Genomic DNA, 19,737 nt, shown 5'->3' on the forward strand with positions numbered 1-19,737 from the left:
ACTTTCTCATTTCTTGTTCTTTCTTTAAATCTTTTTAAAAGAGCGATTTTTTAAGATATTTTAATTTATTTTATTTTTTTAAAGTAATCTCTATGCCCACCGTGGGGCTTGAACTCATGATCCCGAGATCATGAGTCATATATACTCTACTGTCTGAACCAGGCAGGTACCCCGACATTCTCGTATCTAAAATGTTGACATCCCTTGTATTGTCCAAATAGGTTACCAGTCAGTTCTTGAGAATTGTATTCATTTTAACACCACTTTCCTGTTTGAATACTTTAACATGATTCCCTTCCGTGAAAATAAGTAACACTCCCAGAGAACAAGGATAGGCACTGATGTCTTTCGTTTTCTGTTTTCAGGAGGAACACAGAATTTAAACTTCACTTTGAATAAAATTCCCAGTGATTTAGATAACAATTTATATCTTTCATCAAGAAACAAATGTCTCTTCCCTACAGAGATAGACTTGTATATTTTAGCTTAATAAATATTTACTTTTTGTCTGAACAGATTAAATTCTTTAATCCCAGACTGTTTGTGTCTGTGTAAATAGTATTGTTATCAGACCAGAGCTAGTGTTTTCAGTTTTCCACACACTGACTACAAGACAAATAATTAAATGCATCCATTACACAAAAGTCAATTGGAATTAAATACTAACGTAGGCTACAAGTTAATGAATATTTGCGGTATGTGCCATGTACTTTACTCTGTTAAAAATGAAGTATTAACCCTCGCCTTTTAAAAGAAATCTCACAGCTTCATGTTTTTAATAAAATCTCTTTTGCTCAAAGCTTGTTTTTCTGCAGGAGGTGGTGGTGATGGTGCCGGTGGTAAGGGAGCATCGTTTACTGTAACTATCTCTGTTGCTTGAAGAATGAACAAAATACCAAAAGAGTTAGGTACAAAGGAAGTGGTAGAGACTTGGCTATCAAACAGATCTTGGGCAAGTTAACTTTCCCTCAGCTTCCTTCTCTGTAAAACAAGGACTGTAATGCCTTCTTCACAGATTGCCTAGGGCAAAAATTTCTATAAAGACCCAGCCCTATCCTTGGTTTGTAATAGGCACTGGATAGATGGTGCTGTCCCTTCCCATCATCAACAAAATGACTTTTATGGTTTTTACTAACATGAAGACATATTATATGGTGACCAGGTATTCTGAGACAAATATGGTGGCATATGACTTCCTGTAAGCAAATGGTAGGAGCACACTGGAGAAATTTAAGTATTCAGTGTGTTAGGAACCTTTACAATAGGTGACTTTAATTAGGGCCTGTCCAAGAAAATTAGAATCACGGAACTCTTTGAGCCTGGTATGTCTGCACTGAATTTTGGTCAAATGCCTTTATCAGTTGTAATTATGGGGCAGTGGAAAGCCTGTGTGGCTCAAAGATACCACGTTTTAGGTAGCTCGCAGCAAAGTATAATTCAGTAGTAGTCTTGTACATGAGACACTGACTGAGATCGTGATGGAGTAGAAGGACCACTGGATCAGAGTCCAAAGTGTGTTTCTCAGCACCCTGAGTGACCTTTGGTCAAGTTGTTTTTTCTTCTTTTGTTTTTCCTCAGTACTTAAAGGAGGGAGCTGGCTTACATCTTTGAGATCCCAAATACAATATACCAGTGCCATTCAGTGTTGTAATGGGATTGCCTTGTACCAAAAAACCTCTTGAGACTGGGATTAACTATAGCTTTAGAGCCAGCAGAGGGAGCACAAAGCATGAATTTATGTCGGGGTCTTAGGAAAATTGGGGGTTTTATGTGGTTCAATACTAACCACAGTTCTTAAAATAGGAGATTATTTTTTATCAGGTTATGCCCAACTTCATTTGCATTCTAATTTGTCTGGAAATGGTGATATTTTTACAACTCGATGTAGAATTCTACCTCTATATTTACTGGCAGTTATAAGAAAGAGCTGTGTTCTAAAAGCACATCTAATAGTAATTATTTGTGAGGATCACTTGGTTTATGTCCTGTATTGTGAAATATGTTTTAATTAAAACACATTGTAACTTTATATCAGAAATATTCTGATACTCTGGTAACTCTGCCATTTGAACTTAACCCAGAACTGAAAGGGACTCTGCTTTCAAACATTACAGGGTTTTAAAGTGCTATTTAAGTGATATTAAGTGATACCCTGTTTATCTAGCGTCCCTGGGAATTAGGAGTTCTACATACTCCAGATAACAAAAGTATGTTTCATGAAAACACTACCTTAAAATGATTTAAAAGTATTTTAGATAAGAGAGCTTGCAGTTGCCGTCTTCCTGGGGTTTTTAATTGCAAGACCTCGTGTACATTTGAAACTTGATACTGCAGAGTAGTGTCTAGAAACACGGACCATCATGCTAAACCATAGCGGATTTCTAAGTTTGCTCTTACTTTACCGTCAGAACTCTTCTCCATGTTTTTGGTTACACTTAAGTTTTTCCTTTTTTATTATTATTATTAATTTTTTACTTAGAAGTTTTAGCTAAGGAAAGCTAATAATTTAGCTTGTTGAGAATTGTGTTAAATCAGATTAATAAGACTTTGACTTAAAGTTCATAGCTTTCCATGGGGCACTGATTCATACATGGAAATCTTTCTCTCTCTATTTGTGGTTTGGGCTTATGTCTTTAGGGGAGGGGCGGGGGCTGCTCCTGTATTTGAGAATGAGTCATGGTGTAGAGGTGGGTTTCCAATGAAGTTACTATAAATATATATTTGGTTTCTTGGTTTTTCTAAAAGGTCTTTCTAAACTTGAACTTAAAAGTATATTTTTCCACCAATCATCAGCCATATTTTTTAAGAATTTGGCTGATCAGGATATATTTGTTTAAAAAGAATGTGGGGGAAGGGGAGTAACTAACTTACTGTGTGTACACAATAGGCCTTGCAGAAGAGTTGAAAAGAACAGGAATGGACATCTGTGCCCTTAAAATTATGTTCAGAGAAGAAATGGGATAAATATACAAGCAAAAGATAAAGGAAGATATATATTAAAAGCATATAGAGCAAGTATAAATTAGTAATTAAGTACACAAAGGTTGAAAGGAAGTTGAAGTAAAAAGTTTTCATAAATCTAAAGATTTTTTAATAGTAATGAGTCTGGCAGAAGTTGAAAAAAGGCATTTACTAGTAAAGACCTATAATTCCAATTAAGACTTCCTGTTCCTATAGCCCTCCCAAAGACTAATTATATTTGCTAAATTAAGATTAAGAGCTAAGCAAAAGAAATCCCAAAGTTCTAGTTGGGATCCCCACTATTAAGGATTCAACACCTGGAAAATATCTTCCTGATAAATGGTGTTATAATAGAAAAGTAGGTATTCTGCAACATTTTCTAAATACAGTGATTAGTGTCATGTTTCCTGTGACTATCTTTGTAAAATCTGACATATAGTAAACATACTTGATTTGGTAGGCTTCCCCTGAGAGGAAATTTCTTTCTACTTAGGAAGTGCCTTCCAACTTGTGATAGTAACTTCTAAACTGTCCTGACTCTGCTTGTGTTCACTGGGGGATAATCCCACTTTCCAGATGAATTTTGTCATTAAATATTATTTCAGTCCTAACTGTTGCCATAAATTAGTGACATTGTGCTACAGAATTTGGTTTTTTTGTTTTAAGTGGATGAGTTTGCTGTCTGCTCGGCGTGCAGTTTTCTCAAGGGACGAAGAAAGTAACTGAGAAAGACAACCTAAGCTCTTTCCAGTCAGGAAATCAGTTTCTGTTTGTTACATAATACACTTGAAAATACCATAAAATACCATAAAATTTCTAGTAAGTTTGTTATCTTTAGAATGTGTACTAATTAGAACATACTTCGGGTCTTTCATTATACTTAAGTTTATATAAGAATATCATTTTTAAGTATAGTATCCAGTTAAGTATCCATTTTTAAGTATAATATCCAGTTAAAATTAGGGATAAAGTTTTTCCTTTGAGATAAATCAAATTACAAAATTTTTAATTAGATCATTCTTACTAAATAGCATTTCTAACCAAGTTTAGTCAAAATTGGAAAAATCTACTTTAGAAAACAAACCTTTTGCATTATGACATTTTTCCACTGAATGACTTTAAAGCTAAAAACACACATGAACACATTTGTAAAAAAATAAAATTGACTTTAACCTAAAGATGGAATCTCTTATTTCACCCACTCATATTTTTTGTAATGTAGTTACCAGATTGTGTATTGACAGATCATGTATTTTATCCATTACTTTCAAAATATTTATACCCGTAATAATTCATGTAGCATGATTTTTAAAGTTGTTAATTACCTTTCAGTTTTCTCTTAATGACTTCCTCATTTTGTTACCTTAACCAGTAGAAATTCAATTCCTGAGTTTCTGCATTTTTTAATTTTTTTAATTTTTATTTATTTATTTATTTTTAAAGATTTTACTTATTTATTTGACAGAGAGAGAGACACAGCGAGAGAGAGGGAACACAAGCAGGGCAAGTGGAAGAGGGAGAAGCAGGCTTTCCACTGAGCAGGGAGCCCAATGTGGGGCTTGATTCGAGGATCCTGGGATCATGACCTGAGGCGAAGGCAGATGCTTAACAACTGAGCCACCCAGGTGCCCGTCAGCATTTTTTTAATAAGACCCATCGTTTAGTCAGTTCCCTTGCCCTGTTGCATGGCTAGCTATTTTTGGTTCTACATATAATTTTTGGTTACACAGTTGTACAGTGTGTGCCCTTTTGGTGGGAACTTTCCTTACTAGGTTTTATAAATGCATATCTTTGTATCTTTTGCTTTTACCTTCAGGGTTTTTCTAGAAGATGAATTACTGAATTTTTCTTAGAGTATTGAAATATGGAATATAGATCCGAGCTGATCAAGTGTGAGGATGGACCCAAATTTCTGTCCATTGCTGTCCATACTGGGAGTCCACTAAACATTTGCATTTTCATGATACTTCCTTCACAGTCAGGTAGCTATTTATTGGTACTGAGGTTTCCTATTTTGTCCTCTGCCTTACTTGCCATAAAATCAATGTCATTTTAGCACTTGTCCTGGATAGAAATGAGTTTTAAGCTATTTATTATATATGTAAAATAATGTTTATGGTTATTAAGTCAATTAAAGGTGAATGGGCAGTTTATTCTCCTCTGACCTTGCTTCTTTTATAAATGTCAGTGTTCTTAGTGAAGATAATTATGTAGTTAACCATCTCCTTCATTTTAATTTTAGATCCTTAAAAATAAGATTTTATTTATTTTTTTTTTTACTAAAAATAAAGGTCTCGTGTTTCCAGTTTTGTAAGGTAGAAATACTGATGTCTTCGCAGTTTCTTTTATTGGAGTAAGAAAGGCAGAAGAGAAAAGAAGAAAGAGAAATCATTAGTAGCAAGCATATTTTAGACCCTGTTATATGCAGAACACTGTAAAAAATATCTGTAATCAAGGCCTATAAATGAACTTAGCATTTCGGGAGAAAACCCCATGTTTACAATACACATAATGTATTGTATGTATAATAAAACATACATTTAAGTATAGCAATTGGGCATGAAGCAGCATATTAAAACAAATAATATATTGTTTGAGAGGAAAAGCCTGGGAAGTTTCTAATTATATCATATTCTCTAAGTACAAGGGGACATATTTCATAAGATGAGTAATAATCTTTATAGACTTTGATGAGTTTTTATTTTGCCAAAGGTGTTTAGCTTCTCCGGTTTTTCCCACGTTTATTAGAGCCATCCAGCACTTGTTTCCATCTCCCTCACCTCCAATTCGGTCTGTCTTCGACAAGCTCCCTGGCTCTTGTTGGCAATCATTGGTCTGCTTGACTTTCTCTGAATAAATAGAAGGATTCTTCACGAGAAGCAGAGATCTGGAAAAACATTTTATGTGAACATACTAATATTGCAAAAGTAGTAGTCATCTCCTTAGACTCCCTGCAGCTGGACACACACGCACGCACTCAGCACGCACGCTGGGGGCATGTTCTCCCATTCTCCCACTACAAGTGCACATACTTTTAGGTTAGATCAGTGGCTGGTGCTTATAGTGTTGTAACGAGATACTATTCACCGATGGTCCATATAGTATATGCTATGTACTTTCTTAGACAATTTGTCTGAAAATATCTTTATTTTAACCTTTAGAATAAAAATGTATCAGGGTTCGAAATTCTCCCTTTGAGTCATTTTCATTCTGTGTTTGAAAGGCGCTACTCACTATTTTGTAGCTGTCAAGATGTCTAATGCCATAGTAATTCTTGACAGTTTGTGTATGGCCCTCCCTCTCTTTCTCTCTTGGTTTCTAGGACCTTCTTTTGTCTTCAGTGTTTTAAAATTCCAGTCATATGCTATCGTGAGGGGGGGGTATTTCTTTTTCTTTCTTTTTTTTTTTTTTTTTTTTTTTACCTATTTTCTGGATTCTTGGTGGGCTCTTTCGGGAAAGGCATATATTCCAGCTTTGAAAAGTTTCCTTGAAATAATTCCTTAATAATGTCCACTTTTTCCTTCTTCCATATTCTTTTTTGTCTTAAAATATCCTCTGCTAAATTTTGTGGACCATTTCTTGGCCATTTTTCTGTTGCTTGCCATCTCTTTGTCTTCTCTGTCCCACTTTCTGGGAAAGTTCTGATTTATTTTCCAGCTCTTTCGTTGAAGTTTTCATTTCTGCTATCATACTTGCACTTTCCAAGAGTTAGTTCTTATTGTCCGATATTCCTTTTGATACCACCTCCTCCTTGTTTCACAGCTGACATGTTTACTTCCCTCCTTTAGTTTAGTAATGGTAACATTTGGGGAGTTCTCAGCTTCTCCCTGCATTATCTTGGTTTCATTTGGGTTCCTTTTTTCTTTCTTCCTTGTTACTAGTGGCTGTGTCTGGTGATCTTTGGCGGAGTTCATATGTAAAAGTGAGGCACTAAAGAAGTGACTAGAAGTCCTGTGTGCTCGCTTTGGAATTTGTTGACTGGTGGCTTCCTTAACACTGTTCCAGCTGGACTGGGTTTCTGGAGGACCACCCCCTCTCCCCGTGTCTGTATCTGTGGAGTATTTTTATTATACTTCTCAATTTTTCCTGAGAGTAGTCCTTGGTATTTCCCCTGAATGTACAAACGTAGCTGGGGGCAAGGGAGGTTGTTGCTGAAGGCAGAGGTTTCGGTGTTTGACCTCTAGACTCTTACGTAGACACCCTCTTTTAGGACACCACACTCATCCTTAGTTGTGCCTTATATGTCAGAACCCACTTTCTGCTTCATCCTTTCAAGGGTGAACACTTCTCTTTTTCTGGCAGCAAAAAGGAAGGCACTCATTGGGCTGAGCAGGGGAGGAGAGGGGAACTGAAAGTCTGACTTTTTAAATACAGATTTTCAGTCTCTCTTCCTGTCTCTGGCCTCATCCGTACCCCACTTTTTAATACCTGGTCCTTCTGTTTACCTGGACCTTGCCTGAGTTCCAGAGTATAAATACATAGCACCTACTCTTCCTTCACTTCTAGCTTGGTTTTGAGCCTTTCCTGGTCTCTCTTTTTTCTCTCTATATTCAATACTGAGTTTTCTCATCCATTGCAATGGGTTTAAATTCCAGTTTCATGTTTCAGTTCCCAAATGCATATCTTTAACTAGAATCTCTTTCCTGAGCCAGAATGTCTACTCGAAGCTCCCACTTGGGTAACAAATAGGCATCTCACACTTACCATATCCAGGGGGGAACCTTTGAAGATCTCCTTAGAACCTATTCCCTATAAAGTTTTTCCTTTTTCAGTGAATGATGTGCTCATCATTCCATTTGCTTAGGGTAAAGACTTTGATGATATCCTTGACTCTTCTCCTCTTATACCCCAAATCCGGTCTGGCAGCAACCCCTCTCAGCTTTGCTGTCAACTAGTTTCGAACACACATGAAAAATACTGGAAGATTACTCCCAGGAAAACTAGACGTGTAAGTCGATTGTATTTCTATCTCAGTGAGAGAGAATATTTGTTTTTCTAATGCAGTAAAATATGGGGGGGGGGGCGGATAATGTCCTGGCCATAAAAAATTAGGTATTTGTCTAAAGAGTCAGAAACCAGATGAGATGACATTTGAACAGATAGATACATTCAGATGAAGGAGTAAGCCACACCAGACCCTAGCATGTATGAAGAAGGAGGTTTGTCTTAAGAGATGCTCAGTGGAGAATAGCTCACAAAAGAAATACAGATGTTGGGGGTCCAGAGGTGAGGTTCCAGAGACCTGAACTGAGGAGTGAGCACCCCCAGAGTAGTTCCTATGCTTCCTTCTCTGTGTCTTTCTCTTCCACTGTTTCAGCACAAGTTCATTCTCTCTCCTTGCGGGTGGGTTTTCTCCATGAAGCTAAATTGTGGCCATAGGCATGTCCAGATTCACATCTCTGCAGTCTTCTCACCAAGGGGAAAAGCAGTCTTTGTCACCATTCCTAGGTAGAAAAAATCTTAGGGAAAGTTTCCATCTGGCGCAGCTTAGAGCATATGTCCAGTGACCTATCTTTTGTGATCCAGGGAAGGGGTACTGTAACTGACTCAGCCTTGTGTCATGAAGTCACTTTTTTTCAGGAGAGTGGTTAGTTCCGTTCATAAAAGAGGGGAGTAGGAGTGAATCATGAAGGTTAGAAAAAGAATCGTCACCATAATCAGTAAAACAAATCTCCCGATGAGAGATAATGAGGTGGTTATGAGTGCGGAACCGAAAGTCAGATTACCAAGGTATAAATTCTACCTCTTCCACTCATGAGAAGTATAATCCTTGGCAAGTTAATTTACCTCTCTAATGCCTTGGTTTCCTTTGTGTAATGTCATGAAAGTATTAGTACCCCCCCTTAAGCCTGTTGTATATTAATTTAGTTAATAATTATGAAAGGTAAGTAAGGTGCTTCGCATAGAGTCAGAGTATGTTCTCAGTAAGTGACAGCTAGCGTCGTTCTTATGATTTCTCCTCAGCACAGAAAAGAATAACCAGTGGGATCCATCCTAGGAATGTGAGGTTGCCTCAACATTCCATGATCAATCAGCCAATACACTATATTTAAAAGACTTAAGAAGAAAACCATATGACCATCTTAGTAGGTACAGAAAGAGCTTTAATAATAATAATAACATATAAAATAATAATAATGATAAAGAATAATACAGAAAAAACTTTAATAATATCAGCATCTATTCCTGATTTTTTAAAAAATCAGTTAACAAGGAGTAGAGGGGATTTCCTCAACATGATAAAGGGCATCTATGGACAATTTATAGCTAAAGTCCTGAATATATTCTTTCCTAGGGTCAAGAAAATGGCAAGGATATCCACTCTCACATTTATTTAACATTGTACTAAAAGTCTTAGGCAGTACAATGACAGAAAAAGAAATTTTGGAAATTCAGATTGGAAAAGAACACTTAAAGCTGGCTTTATTCACATAAAACATGGTCATATGTTTAAAAAAAATCCTAATCTGCAAAAAAATTGAAAGAGATAAGTTTAGCAAGGTCAAAGGATACAGAGGTCAGTATATAACAGTAATTGTATTCTGATATTCATGTGGCAATCAGAAATCAAAATTTAAAAGCAATACTGTTTATGGTAGCATAAAAATATGAAAGAACTTAGGAAAAACCATAACTAAAATACATGCAAAATGGGTATACTGAAAATTAAAACATTGCTGAAAGAAATTTTAAAAGACCAGTCAAATCACTATGTTGCGCACCTGAAATTAATATATCACTGTGTGTCACCTGTATTTCAATAATAAAATTTTTTTAATTAAACATTTTTTAAAAAAATTAAAGACTTCAGGGGCACCTCAGTAGCTCAGTCCTTAAGCGTCTGCCTTGGGCTCAGGTCATGATTCCAAGGTCCTGGGATCCAGCCCCGCATCAGGCTTCCTGCTTAGCCTCTCCTACTCCCCCTGCTTGTATTCCCTCTCTCGCTGTGTCTGTCTCTGTCAAATAAGTAAATAAAATCTTTTTTTAAAAAAATTAAAGACTTAAATAAACAAGGTGATCCCATGTTCATGGGTCAGAGACAGTATTGTTAAGATCCTAGAATTTATCTATACATTTAACACAGTCTTATCAAAATCCCACCAGGTTCTTTGGTAGAAATTGCCAAGTTGATTCTAAAATTTATGTGGCTATACAAAAATCCTAGAACACCCAAAAGCAATTTTGACAAAGAAAACTTACGGAGAACTCACACTACCTGATTTCAAGATGTACTATAAATTACAGCTAATGCAGTCAGGGCAGTGTGGTATTATTGGTATGCAATAGATTTATAGACCAGTGGAATGAAATAGAGTCCAGAAGTACACCCATGCATATATGGTCAGTGAAGTTTTGACAAGCTTGTCAAGGTAATTTAAGGGGGAAGGAATAGTCTTATCAACTAATGGCACCGGAACAGTGAGATATTCATATGCAAAAAACCAACTGGGAGAACATAAACCTTGACTCTTGCATCCAAATGGAGCACAGACCTTAAATAGGAGACTTAAAACTATAAACCATATACATCAAATCATGGGAGAAAATCTTTGGGGTCTTGGGTTAGGCAAAGGTTTCTTAGGACACCAAAAAACACAGATCTTTCTTTAAAAGTTGATGAATTGGATGCCCTCAAATTCTAAAATTTTGCTCTTCCAAGGACACTGTCAAGAAAATGAAAAGAAAGACCTCTCCGCCCTCCCTCCCCACTGCCGGTCTGGGGGAGATTATTTACAAAACAATACCTGATAAAGGACTTATATCTAGAATATTATAAAGAACTCTTACAAACTCAGGAAGAAGAAGGAAACCGCCCATTGTTTTACATGGGCACAAGGTTTGAATACGCACAGCAGCAAACAGAACTAGGAGCACAGGAAAGTCGGTTAGGGGAACGCAAGCTAAAACTACAGCGAAATCTTCACGCCCACGGGAAGGGCTAACGCTAAGAAGACTGGCTTAGCAAGTGCCAGCAAGAATATAGGACAGGTGGGCCGATTCTTACGGGGTTAAACAAATATCGTGATATTTATTCAAGAGAAATGAAGACATTTGTTTGCAAAGAAACTTGCGAGAATGTTTATAGCAGCTTTATTCATAATGGCTCAGAAAGGGAGACAACCCAAGGGTCCATCAACTAATAAATAAATAAACGAATTGAAGTTTGTTCATGCAACGGAAAGGTACTTGGCAATGAAAAGGAATGAATTCCAGATACACCAAACAACGTGGGTGGAACACTAAAGTGATAGAAACCAGACGCAAAAGAGTAATGGCTGTGATCCCATTTACCTGAAATCTAGAAACGGTAGAACCGCGGTGACAGGAAACAGGTCTGTGGTTGGCAGTTGCCCGGGGTGGAGCAGGGGATTGACTGCAGAGGGCTACAGGGAGCGTCCTGGGAATGGAAACGTTCTACATCACAGTTACGGTGGTGAGGCCCATGATTGTTTCAGTTTTTCAAACCTCATCAAATTGTATACTTAAAATTCGATAATTGGAGTCTATGTTGATGATTCCTCAATAAAGCTGATTAAAGCAAGGTAAGCACAGTGTGAGACTATATGGAAGTGTTGGTTGAGGCGTGAAGTTAGTGTAGTTCAGGTGGAGGGTGAGCACAGGTTAGACAGACGCTTCACAGATGGGATGGAATGGGCAGTGCACACTTGGGCCTTGAGGGATGGGTAGCATTCAGATGCGCAGAGAGAGGAAAGGAGGGCTTCCTGCATGAAGAAGGAGTTTCTGCCTGCAGAGGAGAAAGTCTCAGGCTTGGCGTAAGGAGATTTGGTTTCTATCTGCAGCTCTGCTCTTAATAACTTTAATAATATTTTGTATATCTTGACATTTTAAAATAACTCTTTAGGCTTTGTCAAGAAGTTTGAGTTCACTACACTGTATAACTTTAACCTCAGATGCACTGTCAACTCTGTACCTCAGTTTCCTAACTTCCCATTCTTCTGTGGAGTTGAGGTGCTCCTTGTCTCTCTGGTGACCGCCATGATGAGGGAAGGGGGGGCGTGACTACAAGTTGTGAGGGGGGCGAGGCTGTCGTGGGGAAGGTCTGCAGTCCTCAGGGAGGGAGCCCCCCTGCCACCTCCTCAGAAGTGACCCTTCTGTGTTGCTTTCCCTTCAGGGTCTTACTCTAGCTCTTTGCCCCCCCCACTGCCCACTTCCCTACATCTGGCTTCTCTCTCAACCACGCGGGTTCCCTTCAGCTTCCTCCTCCACTCCAAGAAAGGTTTTGGTAAGGTCACCATTGTTTTCTTTCCTTGAGCCAAATCCAGTGATTTTGTTTGTTTCTTTTTTTTTTTTTCTTTAATCCTTCTTTACCTGTTGACAGTGATGACCACTCTCCCCTTGAGACTATTCTCTTGGCTTCCAAAATGTCTTTCACTTTTTGTTCTTCCACTTCTATTTCTCTTAGGCCCCTTTGCTGTTTCCCTTTTTTAGTCTTGGTGTTTCCCAGAATCCTGACCTTGTTCTTTTCTCACTTGACACATTATCCTTGGGTGGTCACGTGTACTTGTGTGATGGCCACTGATGCCGATAACCCTCAAAAGTTCCCTGCTCTCTCCCGGAGCACCAGTTTCGTATTTCTGAACTGCCCGCTGTGTATTTCTTACCATCTCCATCTGGATATTCCTGCACATCTCTGGCTTTCATGGCAGAATCATTAAGAGCACAGATTCTGGAACTTGGTCTGCCCCTGAACTTGACTCCTGAACCCCACCACTTAGTAGTCCTGTGCCTTAAGCAAAGTACTTAACTCCTCTCTGCTTTGATTATCCTCCCTAAAAACCAAACACAGGATGGATAATGATAGCACTGGCCTCACCTAATGGTTTGATGAGCGGCGAGCTGTGTGTGTGTGTCCTAGTACCTCCTGCTGCTGGGGCACAGCCGTGGGCTTCCTGGGCTCTCTGCCTTCTCTGACGCTCTTCTCTTCCCGGCACATTCGGTCACATTCTCAGCCAGCTGCTGTTTCCCATTCGGGAACTTTGGAGTCACCCGGGACTCCCTTTTGTCACTGTCTCTGTATCTCTCTGCCTTCCTAGTGGCCCGTACTGCCTTAGCTTGGTTACCTCCTGCTCTCTTATTTTGAGCCGTGAGGTTAGTTACCTAAAGGATCTTTCTGCTTAGGCACTTGTTTGCCTGTCATCCTCCCCTTGAGGGGTGGAGGGATCTTTCTGAAACAAACGCAGTAGTGATGTGCTTGTGCCTCACTGCTTGGGCCTGTGTTTTTCAGACGTGGCTTCCTAGAGCCCTGAGGTTCTGTGGCAGGAACTGGATCACCTCCATGGGATGAGAGCACACTGGGGAGAGATCGAGGACACACATGAACAAGGACTGATCGCTTCCTGTCCATCTCTTGCCCTACACTCTCCACCTGAACACCAGACACAGCAGCTTTGCTTTCGTGTCTCCTGCTGTCATAAAACACCTCTGGCTTTCAAGGGGCACCTGGGTGGCTCAGTCAAGCATCTGGTTCTTGGTTTCAGCTCAGGTCATGATCTCATGGGCTCTGCACTCAGCAGGCAGTCTGCTGGAGATTGTCTCCCTCTGCCCATCCCACCCTCTCTCTCAAAGAAATAAATAAATCTTAAAAAGCAAAACAAAAAAACAACCACCACCACAACAAAAACCTCTGCTTTCAAGATAAAGTCCAAGATCTAAGTGAGACATGAGAGACACTTCATAAACTGTCCCCACTGCTGACCCAGCCTTAATGCTCTGCTCCGCCACAAATGCAACATTTGGTGAATGCACGTGCCATCTTGTTGCCTATGCCGATAGTGCTCAGATGTCTCTGTCCTCCCTTGCACTCCTTTCTCTGCGCAGACGACCTCTACCTTTGCCTCACTTGCTTGGCTCACTCCTGACGGTTCCTTCAGAGCCAGCTCAGGCGTCCCCTCCAGCCGTGCCTTCCTGTTCCTGTCTCTGGGGGCAGCTGGGCAGCCTCATCTGTGTCCCGCCGGCCCTCAGTGCTCGGCCAGTAGAACCTTCTGTGTAGGTTTGTCCTCCCCCAACCAGCCGCCCCTCCAGGAGGGCAGGACAAAGACCATGCTGCCCTTGCTTGTCACTGTCTCCCGGGCATTTTGCACATTGCCCAGCACATCGTAGGTTCTTGATAAATGTGTGACTTACTGCCTGCCTCAGTGACTTGAGTGGAGATGCAAACCTCGTAGCATGATTTTTCGAACAGGCGCGTCGCTGTCTTGCTGTGCTTCCTCTCTTGCGGCCCTCACCCCGTGGACTCGCATCGTTCGGCCATGGGACTCCTTCCCTTGAGCCTCTCTGAGCCTCTGGGCACACCATTTCCCCTTCTGAGTTCCGTACTGTCCCTCCCCCGTATGTCTCCCCACCAGCAAGCCCCTGACCTTCGAGGCCACAGGGAAGATTTCCTCTGACATGTACCTAGCCTTCCTCTGTGTTCCCGCAGCGCACTCTGGAGACCCACGGCGTCCTCCGATTTCGGAATTACAGGCCTTTTCTTTTTCTTACCACCTCAGATTTCAGCTCCTTGGGAGCAAGGACCGTGTCTCTTCTGTCATTTTGTAAGATTGATGTTCCATTAGCTGCTTCTCCATGTTGAGTCAAGTCCAGGGCTTTCAGTGTGCTCTAAGTGGTCCTTCACAGTCCGTCCTAACCATCTCTGTTCTGGCCTCGTCTCCTGCCGCTGCCTGTGAGCCCTGAACGGCAGCCCTTTGCAAAAGCAGCTGGTGGTTTTCTGAGCATATCGCATGTTGGACTAACCATGCAGAGTCTATCCACATGCTCCTTTCTGTTCTGAAGTGCTTGCTGTTCGCAGGGGCTCTGTTTTCTTCAGGATAGTGTATTCTTTTCATTCCATTTTTTTAAATGTATGTAATATTTCAGGCATTCATCAAAGAGATAGAGTAATACAGCAATCCCCTGTGTATGTATCCAGCATAACAAAAACATTTTAGAGAGAGAACAAGAGAAAGATTCAGAGAGAGAGCTAAATCCCTTATTTTTTTTCCTTCCTGATCCCATTTCCTTCCCTTTCTCTGTGAAGAATGGCTGTCTTAAATATAGTATTTATCATTTCCATATGGTTTATTATTTCACGTTTTATCTGTAGAAGATCGGTAATATCATTTTTGCATTTTTAATACACTATGTAAATAATACTACTTTGGCCGCATTCTTCCACTAGAATCCTTGTGTGTAAAATACCCTTGTTTTGGAGCTTTATCCGTATTGCACGGAGCCCCAGATAACTTTCCATTGCTCTGTAGGTTTCCTTATAGGACTCTCCCACAGTGTTAACCCATGCTGTTGGTTGTCAGCGTTCTGATTTTCAGTTTTCCATTGTTAAGCCAATTTGTAGTGAACATACTTGTATAAAAGAAAAACATAGTCTTTTTCTAAGATTAAAAACAAGGACTCTGGCAGCGATATCCTGAGTGAATAGTACACTTGAAAGCCAGTTTCGCTCAGAATTACCCCTTTTCACGCAAACACCATACATCTCTACCATTCACTCTAACTGGCAGTAAGCTAAGGGACTTGTAGTTTGATTGCAAAGTTTTCACCAGAAGTTACTTTTCTCAGCAATTTACAAGCCATGTCTCATATACATTTAGGTCCTTTTGCCTTAAAAAGTTAAATGCGGGGATGCCTGGGTGGCTCAGTGGGTCAAGCCGCTGGCTCAGGTCATGATCTCAGGGTCCTGGGATCGAGTCCCGCATAGGGCTCCTTGCTCAGCGGGGAGCCTGCTTCTCTCTCTGCCTCTGCCTGCCGCTCTGCCTGCTTGTGCTCTCTCTCTGACAAATAAATAAATAAAATCTTAAAACAAAAAAAAAAAAGTTAAATGCGAGCCAGAATTAGAATGTTTAAAAAAAAAAAAATTGAAAGCTCTTTAGCTTTAAGACCTGAGGGAAAAGCCTGTTAAGTTGTAGAATAACAGCTTGAAGTCAAATGTGAATGCTGTTTCTCATTCGTGATAGGAAACGTGAAGTGGCCTCAAATCAGCTGTTCCCACACCAGCTTTCTTAGGAACAGCTGGGAGCAGTAGCCACAGCATGTTGAGGTGGACCGGTCAACACTTTCGGCCCTCACCAGTCAGATTTTCTGTGATACCCAAATGAAAGAGCTTACATTAGAACTGAGTCTCACTTCCTTGTTTTGTCTTCTTCTAACAAGGAGAGCAGATTGTTAGTATTCTCTTTGAAAATAAACAAAAACTAGCCTTTCTTCTCCTAAAGAAACAATTTCAGATCCTTTTTGCTTTGATTCCTACAACTTGTTTAAGAATTCTCTTCAGTTTTGATGGAAGGTACCATGGATTACCTCTGCTGTCCTCTGAAGGGACGCTGGGAGGACGCAGACAGAACCGCAGGTTGCTGGTATTTTGTAAACTCAACAAAGGCCACTGTCTGTCTTCACTTGCCCCCCTTCTTCTGACTAATACCAAGAAGTGTACTTCTTCCAAGCATTTTTAGTGCTTTCCCTTTTTGTTTGGGCATCAGTTCATGCCTCTGAGACTTGCCATGCCCTGTGCAAGAACTGACCGTCAAAGTTCCTTTGGTCTCAAAAAAACTCCTGAAATTCCCTTTATTCCTCAAATGTGCTGCTAACAAGTTAAAAGAACCTTAGTAATTTTTTTCTTCATGCATTTCCATGTGAATATGCTTTGTACACTACCCCAACAAATTTTTGCCTTTTATTTTCATCATTTACAAAATAATTTGTATATTTGAAATGTATACGGCTAATGCAGTTTACTGTCCTATTCCATTATTCTTTTACTTGGCAATTTTACTTCAAGGAATTTATCCTGTACATAGTCTCACTTCAATATGCTAAAAAATTATATACAAGGGTGTTCATCACAGTGCTGTTTAAAAAAAAACTGGAAACGTTGCAATGATTGATTAATAATGGGCTAAAGATAAATAAATTATAGTATATCCATATGCTTAGATGTCCATTCCTCGCCCTCAACATTTATTGAATAGATCAAGGACTATATTGTTCAATGAAAAAAGTGTGAAGTACGGAACAGTACACATTGGGTGGAATAAAAAAGATGCATGTGTATGTACAGCCTTGCCACCTTTAACATTTCTGGGATCACAGACAATAAAGTGCTGGTACATAGTAGCTACCTGTGCGTCATGGCAGTGGGTGTGAGCAGAAAGTGTAAGGTTTACTTTTAACCTCAGAAGGTAAAACAAAACTGAACCTCAAGTGGAGAAGACTCTTGAGCAGGTTTCTGGACCTCCCTCTTGGAGTTCTCCCCAGTTGAATAATATGCCTGCAAATTCCACCGGCCACACATCCCCGAGCCCTGACACCTCTGGGTTTTCAGCTTGTCATGATGCTGCCGTGCACTCCCTGGGTCCCAGTCTGGAACGTTTCTTTACTCTCTTCTAGGGATCCCAGTCCTGCACTGCAGATGTTGTGCACCAGCACAGTCATTTCATATCTTTTGTCCATTTTTTAAACTATTAATAGCAGGAAGGTTATTTGGGGCTGGTTAGTCCATCATGACCAGAAGTGGAAATCTTATAATACATATATTTAAAGTCATTGTTTTAAGAAAGAAGAAGATAAAGCTGTGATAGAAAGTGATTGACTCTATTATCCTAGAGAAATAATTTAATCCAACACGCTTCTTTGAAGGATGAGGAAATTGAGGTACAAGTCCAAGGGGCTAGTCATAGCTTGCCCTCAGAGTGACTCAGGAAGCCCAGTGCCCCTCAGTCTGTCTGAATCTCTGTCCACTATTCTTTCCTCGATACTGGAAAATTCTCCTATGTTTGCAGTAGTATTTTAAGCTGTCAAACTTTTTTTTATTCTTTTGAATCCTGTAATTTAAACATTCTCCTCACTTTATTTTTTGTTATATCAATAGTATCATTGATCCTGCTGTTAACACAGGCATGAAGAAAAAAAAATCATACATGTGTATTTTAGAATATGACATTCTGCAGAACTATAATACCGTATAAAACCCAGAAAAGGAGACACTTATTTCTCTCCTTTTTTGTTTTTTGTTTCTTTCAGTTTGTTTTCCTTGCTGTCTAAAAAACACAACAAGGTTCTGGAACAAGCCACACAGTCCTTGAGAGGGTCACTGAGTGCCAACGATGTTCCTCTACCAGATTACGTAAGTAGTTAACCTTACATTGTCAGTAACAAGTTTTCCTTTCATTGTTAGGTTCAGAAGTAACGATCTCTGTTCTCAAGGTCTGACTATGATCTTGGTGCCTCTAATATGCAGATAAAGGAGTGCTGTCTCACATCAAGGGGGAAACTTTTAAGTGATTATTAACAAGTGGTTAAAGAAAGTCAACCCTAAGCCTAAGCCAGTGACTGTTAATAATTAGGACCCTTGTTACCTCAGGCGAGAAACCCACTCAGACTAGTTACACGGAAGCAAAAGGAGCGGTTTCACAGAAAACATGCAGAGGTTTGTCACTGAACTCGAGGGACAGAGGTACAGGGGCTCGATTTCACAGAGAACCAGAACCTGAACTTGAGAAGCCTTTGGATTCAAGAATATCTTGTCTTTCTGAGGCTCTTCAGATTCTAAGCTCTGGTTCCTTTGCTTCCGCTTTACTCTTGAGCTATTATTCTCTATTGGCCAGATTTCCCTATGTGTTGACTTGGACCTAAAATAGCCACTCCAGCCTTCCTCTCGCCCTGGAAGCATCCTATCGTTAGCCACCTGACCAGTCTTGAAGCCCCAGTTCTCCGTTCCGGGGAGAGACACTCTTGAATGGCTCCGCTCGGCTCAGTGCGCCACGCTGGTCCTGGGAGCCGCGGTCAGCGGAGGACAGCACTCGTGTGTTGCCATGGTGTCGTCCACTTTACAGATAAAGAGCTTATTCCCACCTCACCTCAGAGAATGACAGCAGAGTGGAATGGGAGCGGCACAGGCGTGAGCATGCTAGAATGACAGGAAGGAGAATACCAGGAGCACCTTCAGGGCAGAGCCACTGTCCGGGACCTTCCTTACATTCTGGAACATGGCTTGGATGAGGATGCTAAAAATTATCTTGTCATAGACCACAGAAGTAGTCCATCGAGTTCTAACAAGGACAACTCTCAGTGGGTTGATATTTAGAAACTTCATGAGAGAATTTTTAAGTTGGGAGTTTGAAGTGGTGATGCATACCAGACAGCCGGCGACTTGTTTTGTTTCCTGTGGTTTGTTTCATTTCTAAATGGCTGTGCTGATACGAGACTGTGGGAACGGCCCCCAGTCCCGATAGCGGTGCTGATAAACAGAGATGGCTGGGTGCAGCCACAGCCCGACTCGTGCTGTTTTTCTTCCCTTTTATTTATTTTGTGTATGCGTGTGATGTGATGATCTGTCATTCCCATTAAGGTATTAAGTTTGTAATTCCAAAGGACTTCTCTTTTACTGAAAAGAAAAATAGTATCTTTATTTTCCTGCTAACTGAATATTCTCAGCTTTTTCCAAAAATTAGCATAATAGCTCACTTCTATCCGAGCCGGAACTTGTTATAAGAAAAATATTTCTTCCTAATCATTCCTTGAAAACCTCAGTTGGGGCCTCTGTGGCTGTGGGGATTGCGTTTATTAAGAACTTGAATTCAGGGACTCCTGGGCGGCTCAGTCCGTTAAGCGTCCAACTCTTGATTTCGGGTCAGGTCATGATCTCAGTGTTGTGAGATCGAGCCGTGCATCAGGCTCTGTGCTGGGGCTGGAGCCTGCTTAAGAATCTCTCTCCCTCTACCCTTCCCTCTCCAAGAAAAGAAAAGAAAAAAAAACCCTTCAATT

General features: G+C 40.2%; 1 protein-coding gene across 1 annotated transcript in view; it reads left to right on the plus strand.

Annotated features, from left to right (window-relative positions):
• DYM (dymeclin) overlaps nt 1-19,737 on the plus strand; it is a 334,108-nt gene that overhangs the window by 209,369 nt on the left and 105,002 nt on the right. The window contains exon 14 of the mRNA XM_080821087.1: nt 17,995-18,097. Within this exon, the coding sequence (XP_080677213.1) occupies nt 17,995-18,097 (103 nt within the window). The remainder of the gene's footprint in view (nt 1-17,994; nt 18,098-19,737) is intronic.

This window comes from Martes martes, assembly GCF_963455335.1.
Source record: "Martes martes genome assembly, chromosome: 13".
Taxonomy (NCBI): domain Eukaryota; kingdom Metazoa; phylum Chordata; class Mammalia; order Carnivora; family Mustelidae; genus Martes; species Martes martes.